Raw genomic sequence first — 13347 nt, 5'->3', positions numbered from 1 at the left:
TTGTATCTGGGGTTCTTTTCCTCCCAAAATCATACCTTGTGAGAAACTGTGCAGCTCATCCTGCCTCACGGTACCAGGCAGATTTCGAGGGGGAGGAGGAGGTGGCCTCTTGTAGAAAAAGCAGTCTCTTCTGGTCTTTTCTGAATCATCAGGGATGCTGGCATATAAATTGTTCGGACTGTTGACAAGGGTGTAGGTATCTTCCCCTTCTTCATCTTCATCTTTGCTTTCCTCTCTGCTGTCTTCTACATCATCTTCCTCTTCCTCACCCACCTCAGCTATTTGTTGGCATCTTGATCCAATTCCATATTGATCTCCCAGGTCCGGCTTGGCTTTTAATGCTAAAGAATGCATTATTTCCTTTAAAATTTGCCATCTGGAAACATTTCCTATTTCAAGGATTCCCACAGAAGCAACGCAGTGGCTAATAAAACTTTTATGAACTAATACAGTGGAGGAAGGCTGTCAAATACACACTGTCAGTGAACAGCTTTTAAAATATTTACCAGATCAGCAGTGGAAGTTTTTATTAGGTTTTGCTACTCTGATATACAACATCTTCGTGCACACGGTATGTTCAGCTCTTCTGGAGCTGCTGTCAGAATGCAATCACACACACTTACCATGCCTCCGTAATTTGTGTTCCTTGATTTTGAATGGAGCACAGTGCACTGCTAGGGAAATAAAGCCCTAGCTCACCCAACTCTGTCACTTGTTTTTATACAATGGATTTGGGGCGCCTGTTTGAATCTCTCTAAAATAAAATATGCATTGCCCTCGGGAGACACGGCTGGACTCCTGTGGAAATTTGGGGTGTTTTTTAATGCGCCACAGACCACGGGAATGTAGAATGATAAATTTTCAACGCTGTACAGCATCAAGATTTGGGGGGTGCATGTAAGTGACATAACAGAGTAAGCTACGCAGGTCCATCAGCAGAGTTGCAGTCAATGCAGAGCTGGTCCTACAGAGCCCTTTCTACTCTGAGCTACCCTTTGGTGAAGCCTTTCTTCCACCACAGATTAAAATGGGAGGTTAGAGCACGTAGGTGACTACCACGGCCATCTGTTATGATTCACATTCTTCCTCCGTGTGCCCACCCCGACGTACTCCATATATAGTGGAAAGGTGACAGAGACGGTGGAAGCGTGTCACGGCTAACCAGATTTCTAGCTCCCATTTTCACAGTGTCTATTGTATACCTAGATGTGCCAAAAAGCAGCAGGCTTAAACATTGCAAACAAGAAATATCATGTTCGTGCAGAATATGAGACAGTTGGAAAGACAAAATTGTCAACAAACAGATAAGATGGAAACAGGATAAAGTTTAGCTTTATAAATTCATGATACTGCAAAATATCATAAAATAGTTACATACTAAAGAAACTGTCATCAGTAAATGCAAACAAGCAGCTCTGCAGTTTTCAAGAGGAATATGCATTTGACCACACAGATTAGCAACAAACTTGTGATCAACATATGCTTAGATGTATGAAGATCAAGCTGCAGACTCTAACTGAGCCAGACTTTGGTTATCATGCCTGAATCCCTTGCCTGCCTTCCCCTATGCCCTAGGACACCTGCCTCCTTGGAAGTTGCAGTAACGTGGAAATTGGAAGCATTAAAATAATTTGCCCCCTGTGTTTGTCCATAATCCCACACAACACAGCTTATGATCTGCTGCTGATAAACAACGTGACTTACTCACGGCTGGTTGAGTTTCCAAGCCTACCATAACCACGTAAGTGTCGTCATCTTCTGCTTCCTCCTCCTGATCGGTGCAGTTATCTGTCACGTCATTCTACAAAGAAAAACAGAGTAGGGTATTGGTTTGGGTAACATCATGCCCCAACAAAGCCAGGCATGGTCAATGAGGAAACGGTTATCTGGAGGAGAAACAGACACGTCTTCTTCTTCTGATTCTGTCCGAAAATTATGCGTGTTTTGCAGAGATTTCTTTCCTACCTGCACACTCTGCTATTCATATAATTTTAAACATTTTACTAAGGGGAAGTCAGAGACAGAAATGTAACACGTTCACAGCTACGTAGTGGTACAGGTACCTGCTACAGACAGAAGGAATGCAGGTGTCTGGGTACATGACAAGGACACAAGGTACTGCCATGAAGCAATACCAAGCTTGCACGGAAAGGATTCAAGCCAACTCATCCCTGCTCAGCACTGCAGGGGTTGTTCAGACAGTTCCCACCTCTGTCCCCAGCTACGAAGCACTCGTAGGTAATGAGAAAGATCAGTAGCAGAAAAACAGAAAGTCTACAGGATGTTACGGAACAGCTCGAGGGTGCACAAAGTGCAAGGAATCTCCGGAGAGGTCATTATAACCTGTTATAAGCAGTTCCCCTGCCCTGGTGCTCGGTACCAGCAGCCATGTGTGCACTGAGAAATCCGAACCAGGACTGCAAAGCGTGCTGGCATTTCCACTTCAATGCCCCAACGTGGCAAAGCATTGTTCCTTGTTCCTCTAGAAAGCTGCTATATTCACACAGCGCTATTCAAAATTAGGTTTAGGAGGGTCAGCATGATTGGTGCTCTGAAATGTTCTCACTGCATTTCTCCAAGCAGAAGAAGTACAACCCTGTGCTCAGCCCCAGCCACTGAGGGCAGATTTGTACCTACAGACAGTTCTGTTGTCTTAAAACGCACAAAACCCACTCGTTAATTGCTGACTTTCAGAAATAACCAAAATCTTTTTTCAACTAACCCAGCAGTACCTTGACTCCTGTGGGAGTGCAATACAAAACCACCCTGCACAGGCACAGTCACGCCCTCGGTAATTATTTAGAAATTCTGAACCACAAAATGCTACCTCTGGGGGGCTGAGGGCACCACCCCAAAAGAAAGTAGGGAAACAGCACGCAGTTTGTTCCCAGGATCCTGCTACTCCTGGCAGCCACAGCCACTGTCCCAGGGACACAGGTCCCAGGCCTTACATTCATATCGTGGCATGAAAGGGGAAAACAATTGGAGAAACTGCTTTTTTTTCTGGGGAACCGAGAATGCCTTCTTCCCTGCTGCTCTTTGCCATCTCACAAGAGCCTCTCCTACAATGTGTGGCCACCAGGCTGCACACCAGGGGCCTCCCTTGCCCGCTTTGCTTTGCTCCTTCAAGAACATTGCTGGGTTCTCCCCTGAGCTACACCTGCCCCAGCAACCAAGTAGTAACCTCTGTCTCCTACGTTCAGAGTCCCCTGTTCTACCTGAGCTTCCCCATAGTTTATCTGCTTCCCCTATTCTTCACAGAAACAGGATATCTCTAAAAGCCCTGAAGCTGGGAGCTTTTCCAAGTACTTGTTTTCAGAAGGTTTAGGTCTGTATGTGCTAAATGTAGCCGTACACTGGGAAAAAAAAATAAAAAAGGTCTCCTGTGAAGTTCTGCATTTCTTGTGTGACACCGAAGATCCATGCAGAAGAAATCAAGCAAGCAGAGCTCTAGATTTAATCCCACTATGACAGTGGAGGCCGGTATCAGAGAAATTCTTTCAAGGTGTTTACTTCTACCTCTGCAAACACGTTTTTTGGTGACCATCTCTGGTAAGTGGAGGAAACAAATGGCACTTTCTGATTTTCCCACTTGATACAGCTCTTCCTCGGCTGGAGGAAACCTGCTGACTCACGGAAACCAACAGAACAGAGATGATTAATGGGCATCTTTAAAACCTGAATGCTTCAGAAGACTGAAGGTCAACCTGCCCCACTAGCTTAGCAGCTTCTCTGAAAATGCTGAATTCATTCTGACAATGAATTGCTGAAAACTTGCCTCATAAAAACAATTTTTATTACTTCTGATTTCTCTTGCTAGCTGCATTTCATTTTGTTCTTTGGTCTTGCTCATAATGTCCTCAAAGTGCCTCTGCTACACTTCTCTGCTTGTCCTTCATTACTTGATAGAGTTTCCACTTCCTCTGGACCTCATTCTCCTATCTGGGGTTTGTCTCTTTCTACACTTCCCTCCACAAAGAGGTAAGTTAGCACTTTTTTGAAGTCTACCACTCATTTCCCTTCTCAGCAAGTTGAATATGAGCCAGCAGTGTGCCCTGGCAGCCAGGAGGGCCAACCGTGTCCTGGGGTGCATCAAGCACGGCATCGCTAGTAGGTCAAGGGAGGTGATTGTCCCGCTCTACTCTGCGCTGGTGCGGCCCCACCTCGAGTACTGTGTGCAGTTCTGGGCACCACAGTATAAAAAGGACATGAAACTGTTGGAGAGTGCCCAGAGGAGGGCTACGAAGATGGTGAAAGGCCTGGAGGGGAAGACGTACGAGGAACGGCTGAGGGCACTGGGCCTGTTCAGCCTGGAGAAGAGGAGGCTGAGGGGAGACCTCATCGCAGTCTACAACTTCCTCGTAAGGGGGTGTCGAGAGGCAGGAGACCTTTTCTCCATTAACACCAGCGACAGGACCCGCGGGAACGGGGTTAAGCTGAGGCAGGGGAAATTTAGGCTTGACATCAGGAGGGGGTTCTTCACAGAGAGAGTGGTTGCACACTGGAACAGGCTCCCCAGGGAAGTGGTCACTGCACCGAGCCTGACTGAATTTAAGAAGAGATTGGACTGTGCACTTAGTCACATGGTCTGAACTTTTGGGTAGACCTGTGCGGTGTCAAGAGTTGGACTTGATGATCCTTAAGGGTCCCTTCCAACTCAGGATATTCTATGATTCTATGATAAAAACTGTATAACACATCCTAGACTCCTCTCATTTTACCTTCTGCCTGGACACCCTCAATGAGTTTCTCCTGTTTGTTTTCAAAGAAAAGCATCCTCTACTTCCCTTCTCTTCAATATCAAATCAATGCACTCAATACCCTGCTGGATAACGCCTCCTGCTGGGTCCCTCTCCAGGCAGGTGCTGGTGTTACCCAAATCATTACGACAGCTAAATCCTGTGCTTTTGATGGCCCTGTGAGGTAGCTGCTCACAAAGTCCTCCTCCCAGACATCTGATGCTCTCTGCAGCACACAACCCAGGACACCAACGCTCTGCTTTTCCACTTCAGTGGCCCCCAGGGATGCCCAGCAAGTCCCTCAGACCCTCTCCATGATCTGGACCTCGAAGCAAGCCTACGCATTGCTGGTACACAAACAGCACGGATGTTTTTCAAACAAAATGGATGGTTTTCATCTATTCTACATCCTCTCTAGAGCAAGGCAGAAACTCTTTTCTAGATAATTTAAAGAGAAAATTACCTACCTGTTTCCCTAAGTGACATAACTTTTCAGTAATTTCTTTTCCTTTCCTGCGTGGCTTCCTGACCCCACGGAAACCTTACTGATCTCTTCGCAAATGGCACAACTGAAACCCAGGATTGCCCCTGATCGTTTCCAATGGCTGATCCATAGAAAAAGCTCAGCCGATCTTCCCATAAAATCTACGTTCACGTGTGCTGACCCAACCCACAGAGACGTAGAAACAGATTAACCATATTCAAAGTACTCTGCACGTCGCCTTCAGCCCCTTGTGGCAGTGGTGTTTCTGATCTCAGGAGCACAAAAAGATTTTCTTACACGACTCCATCAGTTTGTATTTCACTGCTGAATAACGTGCTGGTTTTGACCCTAATGGGCTTGTTTGAAAACTCAGTTCTCTTCTTTCCTGCTTCCCTCCAGCACCAGCAGCTGAGCTGCCTCTTAGTGGGATGCTTCCTCCACTTCTCTGTCAGGGACGTACCAGACTTGCTTTCTAATTTTTTTTTCCTGCTTTTAGGATGGAGAAACCGGAACAAAACACGGCAGCTGGATTTTCCTTTTTTTTTCTTTTTTCCCATTTTTTTTTTCTGTTTGCCCCCTTAGTACCTCCTGAAACGCACACAGTTTGGCAAACACTCTCCTTCATTCAGTTCCACCTGTATCCATGAGCCTAGTGACCAACCACTCCGGCTATAAATTTTTTTCTAACTCTCAAGTTTGCATTAAAGCTACTAACATTCACACATTCCACAACGTAAAATATTCATCAAAGTATTGGAAGTGTTTAAGTATTTATTACTTATTTTTCCCAGGGCCCTGTAGGAGCACCTGGAGAAATGACTGAAGAAGCCAGCTCCATAAAATTGATTGCATGCACGAGGCCGGACCCAGCACTGCTGTTCATTAGCTTTATTAATGCTAAGCGCTTTCACTGCTCTACTGCCTTCCCCGATAACTCACGCTTGCAAAAAAACAACAGGTGATGAGATAACACAGCTTTCTCTAAGTCATAAGCTCAGTGAAACGCATTCAGCATGGTGCTACAATCAAAGACAAAAAGCACTTGGGAATTAATCTGGTTTGAAAGCCCTGGGTTTGCTGGGCAGGTGGGAAGAGAGGGGGCGGTGAGGAGTTTTGCTGCGCACGCTCTGCCATGAAATGGAGAGTGGTTTTTACAGCAGTGTGGGCTGAGCAGCCCGGGGGCTGGATCCAGCCCTTGAAACACTTGAACTTGGCCTCCTGGCCTCAGCTTGTCTCAGAGAAAGCCCAGACAGCACCGGTTATCCCACCAGCCAAAGCTGCTGCCTACCTCCTGAAGCAAGCGGTGCATCAGGCCAGGATCCAGCCTGCTCTGTGCTGACCCAACTATTCCTAACAAGTAAGAACAAAACAACACACACTTCAATTAGGTAGAAACGCAAGTATGGAAACAGCGACAGTAAAAATGTCAGTAAAAATATAATATTGTGACATTCGCAATAATTTGTAAAATTCCTCCTGCATGTAGATTGCCAGAAGTCCCACCAGCTACCGTATTTTCCACAATCCCAAAAGATAATGAAGTGTTAGGATCTCGTGTCAATGTTCTGGAAGTATATTAATGCACACAACTGTCAAAGATGCACGATTACATGGAATAAAAGAAATGAGACACGAAACACTCCACTGCCAACACCTAATGATTCTGGGATCAGCTTGAAGGAAATGGATGACTCAGATGATTTGCAGCATATTAAGAAAATAAACCAAACAAAAACATCAACGGATACCCAACTTGGGGCTCTGATATTTTAACGCGAGCACAAAGAATTGCTTCATTTGAAATAACGCATTGTAATCTTATGTAATAGCCTTCTGGGCTCTCTTGCTAAACCATTTCATTTGCATGTCTGCCTTTCGCCTCACTACGAGCTGATTTACTGCACTGCGTATCAGCCAGCAGCCCTGAACTGATCCTGATTTGCATCATTATTCCGTGTAACCTCACACTCACTTTTGTATGCCTGCCTATCAAATCGTAGTAAACTTTCTGCATGTTTTTTTTTTTTTTAGTTCCTCCTTTTAACTGAATTTCTGGAAAAGCAAGCCCTCCCTTCGTACAACTTCACCACCGTGGAGAAACAGCCGATGAAGAAAACAAACCGAAGTGAAAGGTCGGTGTGTATACCCCTATAACTGCACACCTCGTAGTGTTTTAAATGCCTAGTTATTGTTATAAGGCCTTCAGACGGATGGATGTGAAAGAAAAACACTGCTGCAGGAGGAAGAAAAAGGGACTTCTAATCGCTGAACCTAATTTACTGCTATACACAAAAATGCTTTTTAAAATCAAATCCCTGCACTCTCCGCGTGAAGAGCCTGTGCCCACTTCTCTCCTCTAAGCATTTCTGCTGTTCCCTAATCTAACTACCGAGTGCCAAGGGATTTTTCTTCTGAGCATTCAAAAATAAAATTCCTCCTCAGCCTCATTTTAGCTCATTTCTCCTTTAACAACAATTCTTGTTACTTCACTTTTCACACACCCACACGACTCTCGGAAAGACTTTCAGATCTTGTAGAGTCCCGATTCTGCTGAACAAAATCCCCGCTGCTGTTTGACAGGCTGTGTAATCACCGCTAGCTCCACAAAAGCGCTCCCATCTCACCAACAGGTTAATTTTTCAGTCTAGCAGGAGAAGAATTTTAACATTTTTTCTTGCCTTTTTTTTTTCTTTTTCCCCTGGGCTAAATAATAACCGTTCCCCAAAGAGCTTCTCTTCTACTCGATGACAAGCTTGGTGCAGCTGCTAAATTCCTGCTCCCCCAGCAAACCAACCGGTGGCAGAGGGAGGAGGTTCACTAATTACAAGGGGTTACGCACGTGGCGAGGCGAAGGGCCCTTCCCATACGGAAATCTGAAGGGGATGCACGAATGAGGGTGTGCTGGGTCTGGCTGGGATGGAGTTAACTTTCCCCAGAGCACGGTGCTGTGGGTTAGGTTTGTTTTAGCTCACGTCACGCTCGGCAATAAAGACGGAGGGAGGAAGAAAAGGGTGGGCTTTCTTGCAAGGTGGCTGCTGTTTGGAGACTGGCTGGGCATCGCGCTGCCCGTGGGAGGTGGTGAACGATTTCCTTGGCTTTGCTTGTATTTTTTCCCTTCTTCCTTTCACCTCCTGAGCTGCATGCATCTTGACCCACGAGTTTTCTCACTTTTGCTCTCCCTGTTCTCTCCCTCATCCCACTGGAGGCAGGGCAGAGCAGGGTGAGGGGCTGCGTGGGCGCTCAGCTGCCGGCTACGGCCAACCCACTGCATTAGCTAAGTATACCCCTCTAAAAAGGGACACACGTGGCGTAATCCTCATCTCTGAAGCTTTTTCAGGCTATGTCAACACTGGCATAAGCCACCATGCAGTGAGTGCTTCCCTCCGTCGGTTCATGACAAGTCTCAGCGAGCTGCTGTCCAGCTGAACGTGGCTCTGGCACGGCTGCATCCAGACCTCTCCCACCTCCAAATCTCATCCTGTGATGGAGCAGAAAGCTGTGCCTCTTCTGGAGGTTCCCCTAAAGCTGAAGGGACAGAGAGCTTTCACAGGGCCTGACTGAGAAGGAGCAAGGCAGACTTTTAGGTCTCACACCTATTTACTTCTGCTTTCACCTAGATTGCGCATGCACAGTTTTTATCATTATTATTTTTATCTCCAAAGCAAGAAAAGCTTGTCAGCTGTGAAGAGCTCCTTGGTTCTCCTCTGCAACAACAGAAGAATTTGGGCTTTGTAGAGCGTATCATCAGCTATCATCAGCCCTTCAACCCCCTTCTACAGCATCAGTAAATGATTCCTCGTTTTCTGCCCTGTATTCTAAATATACAGTGTGGGGGGTTACTCTCCAGTGTTACGCAGATGCTGAATCAGAAGAATTACATTTCAGAGGCCGATAAAGCCCCACTACTGCTTGTGTTTTGCGTTCAAGCAGCAGAATTTTCTGAGCTCTCTGCTGGTTTCCAAGATGCAGCTCTTTCCCCTTGATCCTGCTGCATGCCTGGAAATTTTTCACAGAAACCAGCAGGGGTTTTGCTCTGTCTAGCCAACATTTTTTTTTTTTTTAGCACTGAATTTAAGAGGAGTGGGATAAAGGGCCCAAATCTGTGAAATGCCATGGTATTTCTAGAGTATGTTCCACACACGTGTGCTATCAATAGCCAATGCTTTCAGACACAGGCGTTTACGTTCAGGTGGTTAAAATCATCTTTCCATTCCCCAACAATAGCTAGGATGAAGAACGAGAACTCTCACTGAAACAGCAGTTATTATCCATACCTCGCTCAACTGTGTCAATTAAAAAGCTCCTGTTTTCAGCCCGGGCATGTACACACCAGCGAAAATTATCTGGTGAAACATTTCTTCTGTGGGGAACACGTTGGTACGGCATGTGGTAAAATCGGGCGCTTTATGAGAAACAAAAGCAGGAAATCAGGTAAAACATAATTCTCCCTCCGAAACATGTATCATGTATACTATACCTCTAGTCAATCAGACAAATTATTAGCCTCTGGAGAATTTAGTTTTTCAAGGCCAACCGAGGTCCTCTCTTAGTTTTGCTTAACTCTGAGCAGATCCAAACCTGGTGCACATAATTGCCTTTCCCAATTATCGTGCTATTAGAAAACTGTTGCTGGTTCCCTGGTGATTCTGTGTCATTGTTTTAGTTCAGGGACATCTTCACGCATAACTGAAAGGCAATGACACTAGGTCACAAGACAAAAAGCAAATCAGGAGACAGCCTCTGCTTGAGACTTCGTCTCTTCTTTTTGTAAAATGGAGGTGATAATTTACTCACTCTGTAAGCAAGTTTTGGGTCAAAAGAGGCAAAAAATCCAGTCTAACTCAGGTCAGTTTTGCATACAGTTCATCTCCATGGCTTCCACCACCCCTCTGGTGTTCAAGGGAAGTTGGACCTGGTGCTTAGTGACATGGTTTAGTGGGTGACATTGGTGGTAGGGGGCTGGTTGGAGCAGATGATCTCGGAGGGCTTCTCCAACCTTAATGATTCTGTGATTCTACAGAAGATAACTTACCGAACCCAAATTCCTTACAATGATTTGCTATGTGAAGTAAGAGCAACATAGTATTTCACTCGAATGTTTTTGTGGAGAGGAGCTCTGATGCCTGAACAGTAACACCATATGGTATCCGAGTTTACCAGAAATACCACTGAAAGATACGCAGGTTTATTTGTCGTAATGCTGTACGTTATTTCTCTCTGACATGCTCCTGTATCTTAAGGAACATATCTAGTCATCTTATCTTTGTTCTAAGAAGAGCAACAAACCAGCAACGTGCCGTCCTCCCTGCTTTTTTCAGCGAGACCACAGTGGTTTGTACCAGTGGCCGGTTGTAGCTTGACTCTTAGTGACCTGTTGCAAAATCTGCCACAGCCTGTGGTCTCCACAGCAAGACAAGAGCATCCTTCTTGATCTACAGTGATGCAGTTCCTCCGTTTTTCCTTCTACCACAGCCTGCTGGATTTTCTATGAAAAAATTGTAGTTGAACAGCGTAATGCACTGAATTGTCTGCGCTATACCATGACATCTGACATAGCTGAAGAAAGGTTAAACACATATTATAGTTTAGCATGAATGTGAAATAAATACAACCCCTGACGGATGGCTGAAGTACAATTAGCTGCTGCTTGCAGGAAGGCAACTGGCTACCTGCTCCGAGTCATAAAAATGACATTTAATGGCATGACACGCGTTGACGCCTATTTATACTGCAGGAGGACAAGGGAGAAGAGAAGACAAATTACAGCTTCAAGGCACTGATCTATGTAATTTCTATAAAAAAATCTAATATTTCTTTTTAATTTAAGGGGGAAGAACCGGCCACGTGGGTAATCAGCCTTCTTTTATGCTAATGACATCAGCGCTAGAAAACGCTTAGCAAGCACAGCTCACCAAAAATGTGTTTGACAGCCATTTTAAAGGCAGCTGCTACGAGATTGGAACTTGGTATGAATACGGATCTCCAACGTTACCTTTTCAGCGAGCACTTTCAGTTCCCAAGACCAGAAAGAAGGCGCTAAGAACAAAAGAAAAGCAGAGGAGGGCAGAGCCTACAAAGAGAGAGAAAGAAAAAGGGGAAAGCCACTTACATCTGACACTCAGCATGTGGCTTCCCACAGCATCACGTCCTTATTTAAAACCAGTAGCGGTAAGTCTACCGCAATTAGCTTTGCTGTCACTTACATTTTTCTAATTCACAGTCAGGATGCAGAAGCACAGTTACTCAGCTTTATCATTCAGAGCAGTGGGCCAAGTTTTGCATTTGGCAGACATACCTGCTGCATTAGAGTAAAACAAGATGCTAATGAACCTGGGATGCAATACATTAGTGGATTGTTTTTTCCTGCTCCCGTGTCTTTCTCAGACACCTTGCAGCCTCTACTGTGAATAATATAACACTGTAAAGTAGAAAAAGAGTATGAGCAAACAGGTAAACTAGCATTAAGAGCAGCTGGATTCAACCTTTTGGACTTTATATATTTGTTTAAAGTGAATTACTGTTTTTCCTAACAGGATATCTATATCTATCTATAATTACTTATTTTTTAAACTAACTCTTCCCAATCCTCCTCCTCCTTTCCTCCAGCACCACACAGGTCAGTAGCAATCAGGTGTAAAGTCCAGGTACCTTCATAGGAGCTCAGGATCTGGAAGGACCTCGGAGCAGACGGCAAGAAGAGGAAGAACAGTAACAGTCCCACGTTGGTCTTTGCCCTGGGGCCTCCGCCAACCGTGCTGTACACACTTTGCTGCAACACGTGCATGCAGCATTATGCTCTTGGGGCAAATCTTCATGTGCAGTAAAATGTCTCTCAGCCTCGGGGGAGCTATAATTTTTTACGTGAAACTCTCAAGCCTACTTTTTGTCTAAATACACGTAGCAGGGTCGGAAGAACATCTGAACAGAGAGGTCTATAAAGCACACCTATAAAAGCTGCTCTGTGGGAATAAAAAAAAGCTCCAGACAAAGGGACTGTACTGCTGCTACCAGCTACCACTTCAAGGTCACTTGTCACAGGTGACCTCCTATTAAATGTGGTTGTCCTGGCAGGCAGGATAACAAAGCAGGACAGAGGTGGCACTGCATGAACTGCTCCCCGTAGCACCCTGGTACCGGTCTTCCAAGGGCTGCTGAGAGCCTTGCCCTGTCTTCCTGTTTCTCTGTCAGTGTGAACTCCCTGATGTGGAAACCTAGTAAAGCATATCAACCCTGACACACGATTCTGCGATGGGCAGTCTCTGACATTTGTGTTTCACTGCACCAGCTCACAATACACGTAACTTGACACAGCAGCACACGATGCTGGGAAAATTTAGAAATGGGATTTCGTGTGGAGGGTGAAAACTCTCTTCAAATAATCTTGAATACTGAGGAGAGGCCATTCATTGTCACAGCAGGCAATTGTGGAGCATTAAGAGATGCAACTCTGCTGATCTAACAGGAATGGATGAATAGAAAACCTTAAAATTCAATATATTTTTGAATTCAAAAGCTTTAGCAGACACCATAAAGAAAATACAATGCTATTGCAGAGGAATTGTGGTGTAAAGAGTATGAAAAACACCACTACCACAGTGTATTCCACATTGGTATTTCCATCCCTGCCTGCTGCCCTTGAAAGGTTCATTTCCCCATGACTGCCAGACAAACTTATGCTGTTGAGTGCTGAGGAAGCCAAAAAGTAACCAAAAAAAACCCAAGCAGCATACCTGGGGCATGAGAGAGACACGACCAAACATCTAGCTTTAACAAACTTGTTAAAAATACCCAAGCACTCCTCAAAAAACAGGCAGCCACATGATAGATTAGTATGATACTTGCTATTTTGTTCCATTTCCAGCCTGTCTCTACTTCAGCAGCTAGGCTGATAGGGGAGACTGCTAGAGATTGATAAGATGAAGAAAGAAATGGGAGCCTGAGTCATGAATTCATTGACTTACTACACCGTGGAGCACCAGGCTGTAGCTAAGTGTCACTGAGACAGCAAGCAGCGAAAAGCACAAAAAGGAACAGAGAGCATCAGATGCTAGGCACTGCTCAACGCAGAGGATGCAGAGCTTTTACACCTGGTCGTGCCCGCAGTGTCCTGTGGGTTACTTGCTG

General features: G+C 45.2%; 1 protein-coding gene across 8 annotated transcripts in view; it reads right to left on the bottom strand.

Moving 5' to 3' along the window:
• Positions 1-13347, bottom strand: part of BANK1 (B cell scaffold protein with ankyrin repeats 1) — a 134943-nt gene that overhangs the window by 24014 nt on the left and 97582 nt on the right. For all 8 annotated transcript variants that reach the window (XM_068681830.1, XM_068681824.1, XM_068681829.1 and 5 more), the window contains 2 exons: positions 1705-1801; positions 36-341 (listed from right to left, as the gene is read on the bottom strand). In XM_068681830.1, the coding sequence (XP_068537931.1) occupies positions 36-341; positions 1705-1801 (403 nt within the window). The remainder of the gene's footprint in view (positions 1-35; positions 342-1704; positions 1802-13347) is intronic.

Source organism: Anas acuta, chromosome 4, assembly GCF_963932015.1.
Source record: "Anas acuta chromosome 4, bAnaAcu1.1, whole genome shotgun sequence".
NCBI classification, from domain to species: Eukaryota; Metazoa; Chordata; class Aves; order Anseriformes; family Anatidae; genus Anas; species Anas acuta.
The sequence above is the reverse complement of the archived record's forward strand: the minus strand, read 5'-3'. Positions and strand labels throughout refer to the sequence as shown.